The 18,085-nt window shown below is 39.5% G+C and overlaps 1 protein-coding gene across 1 annotated transcript in view; it reads right to left on the reverse strand.

Annotated features, from left to right (window-relative positions):
- GFRA1 (GDNF family receptor alpha 1) overlaps positions 1-18,085 on the reverse strand; it is a 160,706-nt gene that overhangs the window by 37,534 nt on the left and 105,087 nt on the right. Inside the window, exon 7 of the mRNA XM_009476062.2 lies at positions 2,306-2,415. Coding sequence (XP_009474337.1) covers positions 2,306-2,415 — 110 coding nt within the window. The remainder of the gene's footprint in view (positions 1-2,305; positions 2,416-18,085) is intronic.

Raw genomic sequence — 18,085 nt, forward strand, 5'->3', positions numbered from 1 at the left:
CTCAAACATGGCTATCTCCAATCTTATTCTACATTTAATAATTTTAATGTTTTTCCTTTAATTTTTTAAACAATATTAATATATCCCTATTACTATAACAAGGAGCCTAAAACAATTAATTAAGATTCTCAAAATTCCTGTAAAATATACATAACTTTGAAATCATATATATAACACCCTGATGCAAACCTTAAAGAATCCTATGTAGACTGTTCTCCATTTAACTGGTAAAGCAACTGATACAAAAATTGCCTGACTCTATTCCCACTTAAGTCGTTTATTTCAGGTGGGATTCCACGAATTTCAGTGAAGTTAACTCTGATTTACATCACTGTATGTGACAGCAGAATCACATCCACTGTACCTTCCATAGAGAATCCTCAATTTCCTGAACAAACTCTATGGAGGCACAATCATAGCTACATTTAATGAAATGGCTAAATGAAATAATATTTTATCTTAATGAACAATATTTTATCTTAATTAAAACACCTGGAGATCCTGAAGCTCTGATGAATGAATGGATCTGTAACAGCTTCTTACCCACAGTCTATCTCTCTCTTCTTCCGTGTTTTATATGTATTAAGCAGACATGTCAAAGATTGTACCTCTGATTTCGATCTCAGCATCTTACAAATTTGACAATCTTCACATAATTTACTCCACTTTTATATCAGCTTGATATCAGAAGCAGGAATTTACTGCTTCAGGACTCAAAAGTTTTGTTTTGGTAATTTTCTTGGTTTATCTGAATTACTACCAAGAAGTAAAAACTCTTCTAACACTAGTTAGTAGCCGTCTTTTTGCATGTGCCTAGGGGCTAGCAGGAAGGAAGAAAAATGTTTAGTTTTCCCTTTGGAAATTAGATCTCCTTTTGATTTCAGCTCCTTAGGGATCCATTCCACATTTCTGATGTGTGACAGTGTTTTCCAGCATGGTCATCCACAGTAACACAAAACCACATGACTATGGAACTGGGTCATCCTTACGGTTAAATTGAAAAATGGATCCAACAAAACTGCCAGCAAAATTCACTAGATCCAGCAAGAACTTCTTGGCAGCTCTTACCCAGAAGTATCTATTAGTAACAGTTACTCTTTGCCAGCAGCTAGACTTCTTAATCTCATTGACTAGATCAGATTTCAAGGCTATTCAATTCTTTGTTTTAGAGTCAAATGACATTCTGTCATAACTGTTCATATGTTATACCCTTTGCACGTTGTCTTCATCCCTTAAGTCGTAGAAGCATATCTTTTGAAACCATCACATCTTATTTTACCAGTTGCCACATGGACTTACCTCACTTGTTAGCTGCTAGAGTAATAAGAATGATAACAATAAGCCAGTGAACATAGCTTTCAGTCATTTTTCAGCAAAACTAACCTATTTTAGAAATATTTTATTTTGTATATTATCTCCAGAGACATTTATTTAACAGCAGGATCTGCTTCAGGGCCTCAGCTGGGACCTTCGCTCCCAACAGAAGGGGATATTACTGCATCGCAGCAGGTGCAGGCTGTGAGCTTAAAAACATCTTATCTGGTGGCCTTTAAAATTTGTTTGTTTCAGAGTTTTGACATTCATTTATTCTTTATTGCCCAACCATGGTATTTCTACAACAAGTTCACCTTCCTGAGATGATCCCTCTCTTTCAGGAATCAAACACTGCATGTGGTATATGGAACCTGGCTTGCATAAAGGCATCCTTGTGCCTGTTGACAGTCAGGAAGGTGACAGCAAACAAAATGAATTATGTTGGGGAGGGAAGAGGATTTCAGAAGATAAATTTGGTCTCAGTTCACCTCCATTGATATGCATCTCAGAAAACATTTAGAGTGGACAGAAGGACATCAGGGAAAGAATAGCAGCTGAAAGTGAAACAAGGCTGGGTTGGTCTGTTGTCTCATTCCTCAAATGTCCTGCAAAATTTCCCTGAAGACCAAGAGGTATTTACCCAACCTTGTAATGACAGCTGCAAAATCAACCAAGCTGTAGTTTTACTTGCTCTTTTTAACTTCATTCTCCATGATCCTGTCCAAATTCAACAACCTTAATAAGCTTTACTTTGTAAGCCTGAATTTATTTCAAATTCAGGCACCTCTCTCTCCTTATTTTCTATCCTTAATTTCCTTGCAATGTACAAATTTACCCCAGGAATCTCTGTAAGGTAGCACAGGGCCAATACACTTAAGGTGGAGAATTTTGCCTAGCATCATATTGTACGGTATTATTGTGGGCCTTCAAAATATAGTTCGGGTGTTTTTCTTGGACAACAACGAGCCCCCACCCCTCCCTGCCTTCTTACCAATAAGCCCCGAGTAAGCGAGGAGGCAGTCAGCATAGTTCTCCTTCAGACAGCTACTAACAGACCGTGACTCAGGCTGGCAGTTTGTGAAGAAATCTGCAAGGCGAGATCTGCAACATGAAGAAAAATGCATATCTTCAAAAATCAAGCCTGCAGGCATTCTTACCTTTTACACTCTTTATTTTGGGACAAGCCTTAATACTCTTTAACTTAAATATATATTGGACACATTTCAGCTGATGAGAGTCTCTTTCTAAGACACATCTCTTTCCAGAATCCATTTTTGAAGTCAGAACAAAAAAGTGTAAGAAAACAGTAAAAAGGGACAGAACAACAGGGCAACGCCTGCTCTTTACTAAAAGAACTGCTCTGCATTTTCATGCCAAAAAAAGGACAAAGAGCGATTTTATCATATGAACAGCCATTTTGCCTGGATCTGAACTCTGACTGGAATCTGTTATTCTACAGATTCAGAACAGAGTTTCTGCTGTTTCACTGATTACACAAAACTGTATGTTTATGCTCACAGAGTCCTCTTATTGCATGACTTGAGGCAGGACCTGCTTTGGTACTGCCCTGAGTTTCCACGGAATGGGCTTACCCCTGCTCTGGACTGGCCTGCAGAACCAGCTGGCTGAACTGGGGTAGCAGGCAGATCCAGACGGCATGGTCTCCACAGCCCCCCGGAGCCATGGTACTGAGAATCTATTTGTTCTTGTAAAATGTGCATTTATCCGAAGTCTACAGTATTGAGCCCAGGGCTGAGAACCAGCTCTGCATCACGTTCTGCTGCTGAATGGCTGTGTTATCTTCACTTACCTCAGTTACCCCCTGTCCAAGAGGGGGAGAGCACTGCTTACTTAGAGAAACTGCTTTAAGACTAGCATTGAAATTGTATGGCAATTAACAGATTACTACTATGCTGGAAAGCAAAAAAAAGGACTAGCAGCCAGAACTCTTCTGGTTATTTGTGCTTTAAAGGCCACATAATGCTCCCATTCAGCTCTGTAAAATTTGGGAGGCATCACTGAGGTGGGTCAAGGTCCCACATCCTACAGCTGCTCTCCTCCCCATCTTGGCCTGCTTTCCTCAGCTCCACTAGTGCTTTCACTTAGACTTGTCAACTTGGAGCAGTGACTTTATTTATAAAGTGTCATTTAGACGTTTATCTCCATGAAAAAAACTATTTAACCTCCCTGCTTCAATCTTCTCTTCTGTGAAAAAGGGATGAAAACGTTCTTTTGCGTATAACAACTCACAGTGATGTTTCAGAATCAGATGCTTAATCTTTGCAAAGCCCTCTCAAAATCAGAATACTATAAGCTGTGCATTTTCAGCACTGCTCTAGCATTATGTAGATTTGCAACATAAATGCTCTTTTTTAGTTTTGCAAAGAAAACACAAAAGTTAGCAGAAACAAGTGATTTGCAAGTGATTTACTTTATTTGTTTACATGCTCCAGAGACTAATTATCTTTGTTTGCTTTATTGTTTTACCTATCTCAGAATGGGATTGGATGTACATCATTAAGTGGCCTGAAAATAGTGATGGGCAAACTTCAAAAGGTTCACAGGCTTAGTTTGAGAAAGCATCCTATAAATAGACCGTATGCAAACTGTACCTGAACTTATCTGAGCTATTCTCATGACCTCTTTTTAGTTCCAGCCCTCGCTAACTGTACTGACACCAGCAAATCCATGATTGCCTTTAAACCACAGTCAACTGTAAGCTTTTCACTTGCTCCCTTCCCTTATTTAACCATTCGACCTTGAGATGGACGGCTGTACCCAGTTGCCTTTAATAGCTTTAAAAAGTCAAGCTCCCTACCGATTCTTCAAGATACCCTATATGTATACATAAATTTCTAAATTTCCATAAAATCTCTACTTTGCTGGTGAATATATACGTACCTACCAGGGGAGAGGCGGAGAAGAAACAGATGCCAAGGTATGGGAAGAGATAAATAGTTGCACAATGAAGAAAATCCGGGCAAGGAAACCCTACGACACTGCAGTGATTCCTCTCTCAGTCAATAATTAAGATAGAGGCTCGGATCCAGCCTTCTACACAACTGGGAACAAAGGCAGTTGACAGTTTCTAAGGTTTTTACAAATTCTACTAATACCTGGATGAAGTCTGTTTTAGGACAGAAGAGAGCCTATTACATCTATCTAGTATGAAAAACGTTTGCCATGGTAGAAGGAGCAAGCCTGCTCTATGTACAGTATTTTTGTGTTTCTAAAACAAAGTAGCTCCTCAGATTTAAATTTCATTATTTATGTGACCACAAATAAATCTTTTTGGAGCTGCAATTATATGATCAGCATTGTGAAAATCCTGAAAACATTTCCTGCCATCATTTTATCATTCTTAAATGTCCAGTTCTCCCTTAGATTATTAGGTGCATTAGTCCGGAGATCATTTAATACATTCCTCTTCTCTGAATGTTTTTAAGGACTGATAACCAGTCATTTACTTCCCAGACTGCTTAAAGAATTTATTGTTGTGAATCCTAAAGGAGGCTAAAAATTGCTCTGCTGATCCCTCTTGCATACAGCTTGATTTCTATGTTAATTTCTGAAGAGTTTTTGTGGTCATAAAAGGTAATGATCTGACAATGTTGCACATTTAAGTTTTCGTAAGCCAAATATAGTTCAGATAGCTCTGGTCCAAGCATTACTCGACATCATCATACACCTCCTCCCTAGTGAGTCATGCAAACTTCATACTATCAAAGTTCTCACTCTCTCCTGAGCTGTTAACTACACCTGATATTTATGTGGATTCATTTCCACTGGAGATGAAGTTAAGGCCAGCAAATAAAAACAGAGACAGACCTCCATCTGTCATAAAATAACACCATCGTTTTCAGTGAAGATCTGCTGATTAACGCTCACTGAAGATCTAGCCGCAAACATTTCCAGTAGAGTGGCACTGATGAAAGCGTGCTCATCAGCAATACCAAAACAGTGATACTGCTATTTATCTGGAGAGAGACAAATTAGCCTAATTAGGAACCATATTATCATTTATCCTTAAGTATTTCACACGATATTAAGAACGGTTTGGGTAAAAGAGACAATCCTTTTAGGGATGCTGAAAAAGAGGAATCAGCTGGTAGTGGTCTTATAAAAATACGCATACTGTGTTAACTTAGTGTTCCTTCAGCAGGAAGCAACTTGTAGGTCGCAACTTGTGGGTAAGTGCCTATGACCGAGCAGTCTGGGAATCTAGAGGACAAGCAGAGCTTGCAACACGTGTGCCTTTAAGTGTGCACCATTTTACATATGCAATGTACATATGTGTATCTATTTGCTAGATGGCTGGATAGAGAGAGACAGGCAGGTTTATATTGTACATAACACGCAGCAGGACCACATTTAAAAGGAACTATTAATTTCTTTTCCTGTTGAAGAATCACCAATCCTCTCACAGCAGAATATGATTTTTTTTTCCCTTCCCTTGCATAAAAAAAGGAACCGAAGAGAACCACACAGAAATCTTCTTCCTTGAAAGAAAAAAAAAAAAATTCCTCTCTTTGTAGGGCAAAAAACTCACAAATTAGATGAGTCCTATCTTAGCCGTGGAAAATCTCCTCAAAGTAAACTGCAGATCTGGAAAGCTTACTTTAAATATTTTGTATACCACTAACTGAAAAAATAAGAATAATCCTATTGGAAAATTCAAAGAAAATATGCTCAAACAACAAACAGTCTTTCTGAGAAGAAGAGAAGAAAATCCCAAACCTGCTATTCTCTAATGCTTTGTATTCACACCAGTAAAATCATTTGTAACGGTTAAAAATACAAAGAAAACAAAGTTAATTTGTTTTCCTTATGATAGTGGTTCTTCAAATACTCAGCAGGATAAATCAAAACTTTCAAATTTTTCTTACAAATAAGCTTTGTTAATAGCAGTATTGTGTTTAATCTGCATATAATTTTTGAGGCAATTTAATTTTATATTAGCACAGCCTGTTGTGTAGGCAACATTGGTTAGGTTTTCACTATTTTTTATTCTCAAAGTTTTGTAAAAGTTCTTTGATGTTCTGAAATTATCTTTGATATTTATCAGGTCTCCCCCTTTAAAGTTGGGCAACTCAGCTTCAGTACTGGTGCAATATTCAAAAGCATGATATAAATTATGAAGTTGCACAAAAATTGCTAAAACTGCATTTTTAGTTTGGATCTGGTGTAAATCACGCCCTACTGGAAAGCAGCTCTACAAACTAGCCATGAGTCCTCCCCAAGAAGTACCACTATTCCTGCGTGGCAGGCGTTGATTTCTCTTACTTCTTTTTTTCTCTCTGGCTGCATGCATCTTCAATTGCTGGTACACAGGGGCTGAGCCTTGAGAGAGAAATCTCTCTTAGCCTTGCCTTTGCAGTGGTGATCTTCAGACCAAGAACGACATTGAATCTGGATCTCCCGCTGACTGCACGCACATACGCTACGACGTCCAAGTGAGTGGTTACGACTTGCCCTGTTAGTGAATGCAGGGAGCGATGGCTGCTGTCCTCTGCGCTCACCTCGATGTTAGGTAAAGACTGGACGTGCTCACTGCCACCTCTCTTTACATTGCTGCTTGTGTTTAGGTACCTGTTTATGGCACGACGGCAGTAACATAAAGAGTACGTAAATGCCAAAGCTGAGTGACTGGGGTGACTACACTAATTAGTCAAAGCTGCTCTAGCGTCTAGACACCATTTGGCAGACACAGTACAGTCACGTAAGGGAAGTGCTGCATCAATATTCAAAACAGAAAAGAAGTATAAATCTGACACTGAAAAAATTCAGACTAAGTCAATGAATATGTGTCATAGTGATAAATGACACCATTACAGAAAAAAAACAAGCCAAAATACTTGTTCTTCTTTTGTGGGGGTCAACTGCAGTATCCTCCTCTGTGGCTACAAATAGCTCCCATATAGCTTGGGTGGTGCTATTTCTGCTGGGATGCTATAGTGACAAGAGGGGTTGGTATGTGGCCAGACTAATGGCTTCATTGTTGGAGGAGCTTTTCATTTTATCTTTGTTTCATAAACACACAGTGAGTGGGCAGCAAGAAAATGAGGCAAAGGCTACATAAGAAACTCTATCAACCAGTGAGCTGAAAAAAGCCTCAGAGCAGCTCCATCACAAGAGAGATGACTCTCCCAGCACCTAGTAATATAGTTTTGACCCATTTTTTTTTCATTAAAAGACACTAGAGCTGAGTCATACTAATACATCTCATACCTCCTTAGTTATGTACACACAGTATTGAGCACCTGTGAGCAACTATGAATTTTGACAGTTTTTTTAAATGGCCATTTTTACATATATTTATTAAACAGCAACTCCATTAATTTTTTTCAGCAAAAAGGTTAGTTTTTCTGTGGTTGCTACCCTCCTTCTCAAACAACGACAGTGTCTGGGCCCTGAGGGCACTAATGTCCCTGCCCACCCCCAGGGCTTTCCCTACCCAGCCAATGGCCCAGGACCCCATTCCAGCCCTCCCAGGCCTCAGTCCCTGCCCCAGCGATGCTGTAGGACCTCGGTCTCCAGCCCCCCACAGCCCTGCCCTGCCCAGCCATGGGCCCCACTGAGCCAGGTCCACTCATGGGCTGATGTCCCAAGCTGTCCCCAGGGAGGTGCCTGATGCCCAGCGCTGCCCCCAGCTGCCCCGCTCCCTGGCTGGGGTGGTGGGACAAGCCCTGCCTGCAACGTCGTGCCCTGCCTGTCCCAGGGGGGGTCCCCACAGACTCCAGGGAGCCCCCAGCCCATGCTGCGCCCTGACATACAGCTCAGCATTTGTACCTTTTGGGAAGTGGGAAGGAAGGGTAAAAGTAAAAATCTGATGGCAGACCATTTGGCTCCCAAGACCTGAATACTGAAAGCAGTTTCTCTCATGTGAGCTGATCCAAATCTTTTGCAATGCTGGCAGAAACCATTACAGGATCTTGGACCCCAAATACCAGTTACTAACTGAAAGAAGCTGGTTTTTATCTGGTTTTGCTTCTGTTTTGTTATTTTAAATGACTGGCAGCCTAAGCCCAAGCAAATATTTGATTCTGGATTTGATTTATCTCTAAAAATTGTGTTGTTCATCTGGAAGTAAAATATAGACAATCCCCAATTATACAGAGGCAGCCTATTTGGACTGTGGAATAACTGGATACAGAAACAAACACCAGAGGCCACACAAGACTCATTCAGATGCCTCGTAGCATCACAAGTGCTTGCTCAGAGCATCAGACACAGACACGACAGTCCACCAAAGCTGGTTCCTCCAGCTGAGCACCCACACTTGACCCAAACTGGCTGGCTGACTGTACCGTGTTCCCGACCATGTCTGCCAGTACCTACGTTATCCAGGCTTTTTGTTTACCAGGGGCCTTCTAGACATCTAGCACCCCAGATTATGGAGAGCTAACTATTAGAAATTCAGTCATGCAAAATGAAAAATATTTCCACCTATGCATATCTATATTTTAAAATTAACAGTACATTGTATTCTTTTTATTCTTCTATTAACAAAGCTAATTTTCGGAGTAAGAAGTGCTCTAAAATAAACATACCCCACACCATGTTCTCTTACTGTATTTTATGCAAAGCAAAATGAAGCAAGTTATATACCATTTTCTGTTAATATCATCCTTTCTCCTTGCTCATGTCATCTGCTAGAGACCCGTTAGATCTTTTTACACAATGTCTGCTATAGAAAATCAAAAGAGCCTAACAAAACACTAATCTCATAGTTTATCAATGTTAGTTAAATCCTCTAAATGACTCAAGATCGTGCATGAGAGTAATTTTAATTTAATATATTAAGGTCTCCTTTGGGTTTAAGGAAAACTACTAAGCCCAAATGTGATTCTAAACAAGTATGATTTATTTGCAATTGGGTAATATAAATATTTTTATGCTACTGACCTTTTGTGTAATAAAACCAATTTTGAAAAATACCGTGCAAATCCTGAGCCCAAGGTAATGTAATAAAGAATTAGAACAGTGATTCTCAGATGCAGTGACACAAAACAGAATTTTCTCTTTCTGTTTGCAAAAAAATTACCTCACATCATTTTTGAGAGGCCTGTTTGAGAGAACATCTGGAAAGCACTCCACAGGAAATCAAACCTGTTTTAAATATGTTTTGTGGGGCTCTGTTTCCTTGCATTGACTTTAAGCACGCATAATGTGTTTCTGTCTTCTCAGCTGCAAAGAAAACACTTCTCAGAGAATCTTCTACAAAATGACAGGCTGAACTGTCAGTCTGGGATTTCTATCAGGAGATGCTGGTAAGATTTCTATTTAGTCTACCTGTCTCCATACCAAAGCTCTCCAATAACATGAACAAATCCACTAGCTGCTTTCCCAGTACCGTGAATTTGTGTATTTTCATTTTATTTCATTTCCTTTATGCTGTTTAATTTGAAGCTTCTAAATATAAATGACTGTCAAGTTTAAAGATGTCCAAGCCTCAGAGAGCGTCTCTTGATAGCATGTTACTCAGGAAAGAACTAGTGCATTATGGATAGAGCTGTTCTCACTTCATTAGCTGGGCAGGCAGGAGTGTCTTTGAATTACAGGCTGAAAACCTAAGAAAATCATTGTCACTCTCAAAAAGCAAGCCAAAGAAATTAGTGCCACTGCAGGTCCTTGAGTGTGCCACTGGATGCTTAGGTGTTTATTAACAAATATATCGTGAGTGCACACTGAAAGGATGTGGTTTCAAGTAGCTGGGAAAGACATCCATGACAATAATATTCTCTGTAACCACTTGAATAAACTATAATAGAATATTGCTGGCTCAAGCATGAAACCGCTGTGGAGTTTGGAGACAGAAAATAATCCAACAAGTCCAATACAAGTTCTCTCTTTACCAGAAAAGTTTCTGTTGGCAGATGCACTGGATCATCAGGTTTCCTAAGGTTATGTAGGGATGCTTTTTGCATAGGAAAATCCCTCAGTGGCACTGTGGTATGTGTGGTGGCATTCCTGAAGGGAACAACTCCGTGTCTCCTTGTCAGAGACCTGGCTGACAGAAAGAAAAGGTGCCCAGTGTCTCCTTGCACTCAATCGCGCCGGGTCTGTAGGCAGCCAGCATAGCTGAAACTCATCCTGAAGCTACTCTAAAAACTGTTCTGACTTCAGGAGTAAGACAACAAATATAAAATCAGAACTACAGCAGATAAAAGTGGATTAGAGTCTCTTTTATGTGAACCCTTCTTTTCCATGCACAAAACAAGCCCCATCAAACAGCAAGTCGAAAAGTTCTGGCACTAGCAAACCAATATAGCATTGATCTTATTCAACATGTTTTACTTGCTTTTAGAAGCTATATGGATATATAATGCTAGTACAAAAAGCACTGATTTGTAGTATAAGACTGGAAAATAAACCATTTTTACCAGTTAAGGATGATGTGGCTGTCTTAAGAGGGGTTTTTTGTCTCCATTGTCAAAATCCTGAACACGGCCACTGAGGCTGAGAGCTGACAGGCTGTGATACATCCAGATGTTTATGGAAGTTGCTCTGAAAGACATTGTCCATTCTGAAGAATATTTTGCAGTGCTGCATGATGGCCGGTTACTGAGATGTATCTCCAGCATTTCACAATGCCGAATTAGAAAAGAGAGCATTATAACTGAGAGGACAACCACTTAATTTATGCTTCAATTGGAAGAAAAGAAAGTGAACTGAACACTTGAACAATATGGTCAAGTTTGAATTTAACAGAGGTCTTAGTCATATGTGCTTTATAACAGAAAAGCTCACTGTAATGGTTTATAGAATGTCCTTGAACAAATATAGTGTAAACACAAACATGTGAATGTAAGGTCATCTATTAATAATCTTAGGCAACGGTCACAGTCAGCTCACACAGAAAATCTATATTCAACAGTAAACACACACCAGAAACTTTTTCTGTGTCACTTGTTTTAAAGCCAGCAGATAATCAAAAGCATAGGAAACAACCACCACCTCTGCTGAGAAGTCTTTGAGGATACTGGTACATTTACATCTGGCTTACACTTGACAGTAGTTACTCCAAGAGTAACATGGTAGTGCTTAAAACATAATGAAAGCAATGCAATTTCTATTCAGTAAACATTAAAATGCTAAAATTTGAAAATATGCATGTGGCTGTCACTTGCTCTGTTGAGAAACAAAGTTTTATTTTTAGTTCCAGTGCTTACATTTTCTAGCAGCTATTTGAATAGATGAACTGCCACCAGAAATATTCTCTCACTGGGGCCTGATGTAGAATGATATAAATAACCTTTACAAAGTCCAGCATAATGGAATGGTAAAATCAGTTGACATTCTTTTAATTAGCACTGCCTGAAGATTTACCTACACAGAACAGGAATAGCTAAATTCATCCCTGGAATAAATCCACTGAAGTCACTGATGTCAGAAGAAGAACACTGGGAACGGACTTGATATAATAGCTCTGTTATTCACATTAAACATACAGCAGCTTCTTGCCTGTAGCATATAAATGGTTTGAGGTAAATGAGAAAACATTTTGATTTGTTAAAGAAAATGCTATTGTGTGATATATATACACCCCTTTTTTGACCTCGAAACAGCAAGTTAGCCAAATGTGGCTGGGTGTACGTTAAAAGGGATCAAAAATGTTCTCTTCACCAGATTTAACAGATTAGTGGGTGGAAACTACTTATGCAAACAGTGGATGCTAAACTCCTGCTCTCTACAAAAACCTCTCAACTAACAATTCAACAAATCAGCGGTAGCAGTACTCTGACTGGAACCCCTTCCACCAAAGCAATTAAGCGCTTGCTTATCTGTAAGAACAGGAGTAGCTCCACATTTAGATCTCTATTAAAGTTTAATGCCAAATTTAACTTTCCTGGATTTCAATATTTTTGACTAAACAGGGGTGAAACTGCTTCATTAATAGATGTAGTTTAATCTGTCCCCCCCAATAAATGAACAAAACAGAACAGGTCACATTTGCCCTTCTGTAACCCCCTTCCTGGCCCATCTTTCTAATCTGTAGTCTTATTTCTTATATTATAGAGGCAGTTTTCCTTTCTCACTTAGAATAACAAAACAAGCCTTTTCAGACAAAATGATACACAGAGATGAAGGACCACATTTGGATGATACAAATGCCCCCAAGTTCTTAGAGCTAAAGTTTACTGGTGCCTGTACTTCAGCCCACTGAATCATTCTGGCTAAAAAGGGACTGACATGGAAGGCAGGGTATCTAAATACGACCTATAAAACTCTGATCATTTGTATCCAAGTTTATTTTATGATTGCTGTATGTTCACACACACATACTTTATTCCCTCTTTCACTTTTTCAACCCTGTAGATAGGTAATAATGAATATTCAGTGCCACGGTTTGTTCTTAACCTTAAAAGTAACCAGAAAGGACTAGCAGGACCTCAGCCACGTCAGGGATACTGCCAAAGCTACACCATGCAAAACAGAAGTCGCCTGAATCAAACAGCTCTGACGATGTTGAGGCATAACTTGTGTTTTACAGATAATGGGCACAAAAGAATTACGCTGCCTTTTCGTGGAGACTGGGTTTCAGGAATCAGCAGAGGTTCTAGCTGACTGAAGGGATGCCGCTTGGAGAGTTTCAAGCTTGCCTGACAAGGGACTTCAGAGTAAAGATACTGTCTAGTTACTGCTTCTTGGAGCATAAACCCCTGTGCGTGAGGCTCTCTTCATCATTAAAGCACAAAGCGATGTCAAAGTTGGGTGCAGGAATAAAGCTGCGCCATTTTTCTAATTACTATATCCTTGCGCCTTTGCTTCTTTTGGAGAAATGTCAATCACCCAGCAAGCTTTTAATCTTCAAGACCCTCTTAAGCAGAACAGAGAAAGTATAAATGAGGATTGGCCAAGCAGATCCTGGCACCGCAGAATGAGATCCATCTACACTTTAACAGGGACAAAGCAGTCTTGTTTTGCTGGGTGTTCTGATTTTTGGATTCCAAAGGGATATATGGACATGTTTTAAGGAGGAACTGTGTGATTCATTTGGAGTTTTATTCAGAGAGAAGAAATTTAAAATGACCTTTGTTTATGGGGGGGAGGAGAGAGTAATACTCTGTCTATTTTACTCTGCTAACGAAAGACATCAATGTAATGAATCATGTAAAGGACTAGAAGGGAAGAAAATAATACAATATTGCAGCATTTTCTATCTTTACTTTGCCTTGACTTGAAAGGGTTTTTGCTCATTTTGCAGAGACTGCATTAATATTTTTTTCCAAGCTAGCAATTCCCCACACACATATTCTACTACACCATCATGTTTCCTCTGCAGAGCACACCAGCTTCTGTCCCACCTCCCCCCAGATCCCATTTTTTGAATTTTCTGAACTGTGATCATTCCTCACTATTAATTCATTAAAATGAATTAATTCCTGGGGGTTTTTCACTTAAATAAATATGGTACCTCTAGCAATGTATACGTATATGCATACACTTGTATATACATATAAAAATCATTCTTCTTCAAATTCAGGCTATGCTTATAGATGTGAGGTGAGCTTGTGGGCGTGCTGAAATGTATGGGCCAAAAGGTAGCTTTACATTTTTTTCTGTCCCACTTGGTATTTTGCAGACACGGGAGCTTTCCTGATGTCACGCACAGAGAGAGCAGGGAGGATTTGCAGGTAGGCTGAGCTCAGGCTAACCCTATTACCCTGCAGACACCCTACCTCTAGTGCAGGGTGAGTCAGGCAGCACACGAGGTTTTTTGCCCACTCCCTGACTCAGTCTCCAAACATACACTACAGGCATAGCCTGCACGTCTCTAGAAATCAAGAATGTCCCTGTTTTAATGTCCTTAACAGTATAACAAAAACTATGTCGTTGTCCTGGTTCGCATACCCACAGCAAAACAATCATCTCAAGGAGCTGCCAGACAGCTTTTAGTGCCAAACTGATATAAACACCCCGGAGGGATGCAAATTCACCTCTATTATACAGAACTGTATAATGCTACTGTGTCCTTCACGAAAATATCCACTAAGTGTCCTTTTAACACGTAAAGCTAGAGCCAGTCTGAGACTGAGCAGTCAAGCTTAGTAGCTGGCCAACTGAATTGTAACCAATATAAGCTACAAGGCTCAGAAAGGGAGGTAGCACCTATGTTTTCCTTCTCATTTGCTGAATTGCAGATGATCACTGGACTGTGGCAGGATATTGAGGGAGGAAAAGAACAACAGGCAGAGGAGCAGGTGAGGAGGTACTGTAAATGGCCGTAATAGAGAGAATTCAAATGCAGCAGAGAACTGGTCAGATAATGACTGGGAGCTCTGGAAAGAGGAGATGAAAGGAGACTAAGCAAGGGGAAGAGACATGAGAAAAAAGTAAGGGAGAAAGTGAGAAAAATGAAAGCGAAGTCTAAGGAATAGAGAATTTGAGGAAAAGGGCATATTTCTTCTTCCCCTCTTCCATCTGCCCCCACACACCCCTTCAGTGCACTCCTTCCTCCTACTTGTTAATGCCGTAACTGAAGAAGGCTCCCTCCTGACACAAGATGCTGGGCTCCCCCTCTGCTATAGCAGGACAAAAAAGGCTGACTGCACGTTTATAACATCTCCTCATAGACTTGCCTACAGTGTTGAACCACCCCCTCCTCTTGCAAGTCTTACCCATGAAGGTGTAGGTTTTGCAACCAGTAATGGTACATGTTGCAGGAACAGCCCAGAGGTCTTACGCAGAGAAGCCACTTTTACAAACAGGTACTGGTATAAAGCATTTGCATATTTACACGTGCCTTATGGAAAAGGAGCACAGATACAGTGACTCCCTTTCCGCCATAAATGATCATTAAAAATGTTCAACAGAATACAAAGAAGGAAAATGAATTTCTTGGCAAGTTTCTTACATTTTCAGGAAACGTAGCGAGCAGCTGAGCTTTTGTTCTAACTTTTACTGTGGATGAACTCTTTTATGCACTGATGAAAACGATTGCATATCTTCACACAGTGTTCTTATACCTGTAGATGCAGATTTCTTTCATACAGAATTAAATGGGTGGTTGCAACAGAATTAAGACTGGATAGGACAGATGACCAGAAACTGGTCAAGAGGTAAGAACACACCAATGAAAGCACATTTATAAAGATTTAGCTCTCTAAATACACGTGCTGAAAACATCTTTATTGTATTTTCAGGGAGATGACCCATCTACTGAAACCTAATAGGACATTTCATTATTATCCTTCAGACAACCCACAAGGAAAGGTTATTTAAGTATATTATGCAGCCATTTTATCTTTTTTTTTTCAGTATCAAATAGCTGTAGCCAGCAACATGTGCTTTTTATAGAACTAAAGGCAAAACATTAAGAATAGTATTTATTTTAGCCAAAAAAAAGGTCCAAACAGCTGTCTTCTGAAATTAGTCAAGAACTACTTTCTGGCTACTTCACCTTAAAAATGAGCCTCAATGATTTGACCAACCGTTTTGAATATAGTAATTATGGAGGACAAGAAACTTGCTGTTACTGGATTCTTATATTAACAAAAAATGCCTCACTTTATGCTACCCTTCTTTTCAGATCTTTGCAGCATGTGACAGGATTGATACTGTTCTTTTAATAAATAATGCGTCTGTATCATTATCATTCTGGTCAGTGCCTTCTGAACATATCCAAGAGACAGAGCAAGTATGCAAATTCAAAACAGATTATTAAAAAGACCAAACTAATGACTCACACTTCCATTACTCAAAGAGAATAGTATTTGAAATACTGTCAAATGTGATAGTGGCAAAAATGAAGCACACTGGCCTGCATTTACAGCAGAATGATATTTTTAAAACATGCCAGTCAACTTTCTGATGTTTAATTGGTGGCTGAAGTGATCGGAAGAGGAGGTTCCTCAGAGGTTTGCGCTATTCCAGGACAACATCATTGGTGAAAGTTTTTGACAGTATATTGACTTTCCTTAGAAGTTTTGTTTATGTTCATAATAAAAAGGAACTCTAATGGCTTCTTTTTGCTCTTTGTTTTTTTGCTTTTCTTTGCAGTGAGCATTGACAGGCTTTCTGAGAGACTCCAATCGGTTTCAAAGCTGGATATGGACTGGGATACAAGCAGAGGCAGCAGAAAAATGATAATGAAAGTGAACCATTCAGCATTCTGATGAAGTTGAAAAATTAGGACTGTTTACATAAATCAGAACTTATTTGCATTTCCTGACATCTCTGGTCTCTTTTTTCCTCAATCAAGAGTTTATGTTATATACCAGATAGATTAGTGAATAAAAAAGAAAAAAAAGTAGGCAAAGCATGCTGCCATCTCAGTTAGTGGTACCTGCAGTTCGGCCAAATCGCGTCCCTGCTCTTAACTCTGTTTCAAAAACAGATTCAGTGATACACGCATCCAGGACAAAGCTTTTAAAGAGCATCCAAAATTGCATGTTTAAACACTTGTTTGCACAGGCCCAGTTGATATTTTATACAGAATACGGGCAGATTCAAATCTTGCATTTCTGAGTAAGCAGCACTTGTAAACCATTTGCGAGTGTACTTTCAGAAACCCTTTAGAACTTGTCCCACTTGTCTTAACTAGCATTATGAAGAAGCTTTAATAGATGTAATAGGCATGCAAATAATAGTTTCTAAATGACTCTGTTTCGCAGTAGGCAGAACATATTCTCAAATTATTCTCCCATTTAGATACTCTTTCTGATTTCAAAATGAAATAGTAATTATCAGAGTTAGAATTATATGCCTACTACTGCTTTTAATTATTCTAAACATATCTGGAATTACTATGTAGACTGATATATATCAGTGCAAATACTTCCAATATCAGAGAGGAGATCTTCTCCCCTGCCCAAGTCCCTGTTTTCCTGTGGGACAAGGGGAACAAATCACACCAACTCCCTCTAAGTGCACAACAAGTCACAGAGACAAAATGTCTTTTACCATATTATGGATAGGCTGGAATAGCTCAGCTGCTGATACCTCCTCTCCATGACAGTAGAGAGGGAATGTATTAAATACATTAGCAGTTTAGAGAGCTCAGGAGGTATTAACACCTACGTGAGATGACTCTCAGCAACACATCAAGCTTGCTTTACCTCCAGGCATAGGACCCAAGTGCTGCACTCACTAACTCTGCCCCAGAGCCTGCAGGCATTCACCCACCCATTCCCTTGTACCAGTGCTGCCCCTCATCCTCACAGCCAGGTCTCACTGAGCCTTGGAAGAGTCCAAACTTTTTAATTTTGGCATTTTAAAGCAAAAGAATCCACAGCAAGAATCCATAAAGAAATCCATTTTCACCCCAGTGCTGGCTGCAACTTAGGGCAACGGGAGCAGAGATTGTACCAAGCTTTCCTCTGCAGCATTGCAATGGAGAAAACACAGCACCAGACTCGTGAAGTCAAATTAAACAAAATGCCATTAAAAACTTAGCTGCTGAGACAACATTAGATCAAAGCTGACCAAAGGAAAACACAGTCATGAGAGGAGTAATGGCATTAATTTAACTAAGTAATTCCTGAACACTACAGCCTGAATAATAGGAAGAAGTCTCCCTATAAATTCCTCTCTCCCATTTCATTGGCACTGTCACACACTGGAAGTTTGGCAGAAAACACAGTAAAGATACTGTAACTCTACTAATTAAGAGGGCTTGCATATAGGGAAGACAATATATACAAGCAAAAAGACTAATGGCGCAATATGGAAATGGAAAACAGGTAGTTCTCAGACTACATGTATCCAGCTTTCATAAACTGCTGTAGCATCAGCTATGAAGGTGCTGAATGCAACCCACTGGACTGAA

This window comes from Nipponia nippon, unplaced genomic scaffold (assembly GCF_047370975.1).
Source record: "Nipponia nippon isolate SJK-2023a ecotype South Korea unplaced genomic scaffold, ASM4737097v1 scaffold_3, whole genome shotgun sequence".
Taxonomy (NCBI): Eukaryota; Metazoa; Chordata; class Aves; order Pelecaniformes; family Threskiornithidae; genus Nipponia; species Nipponia nippon.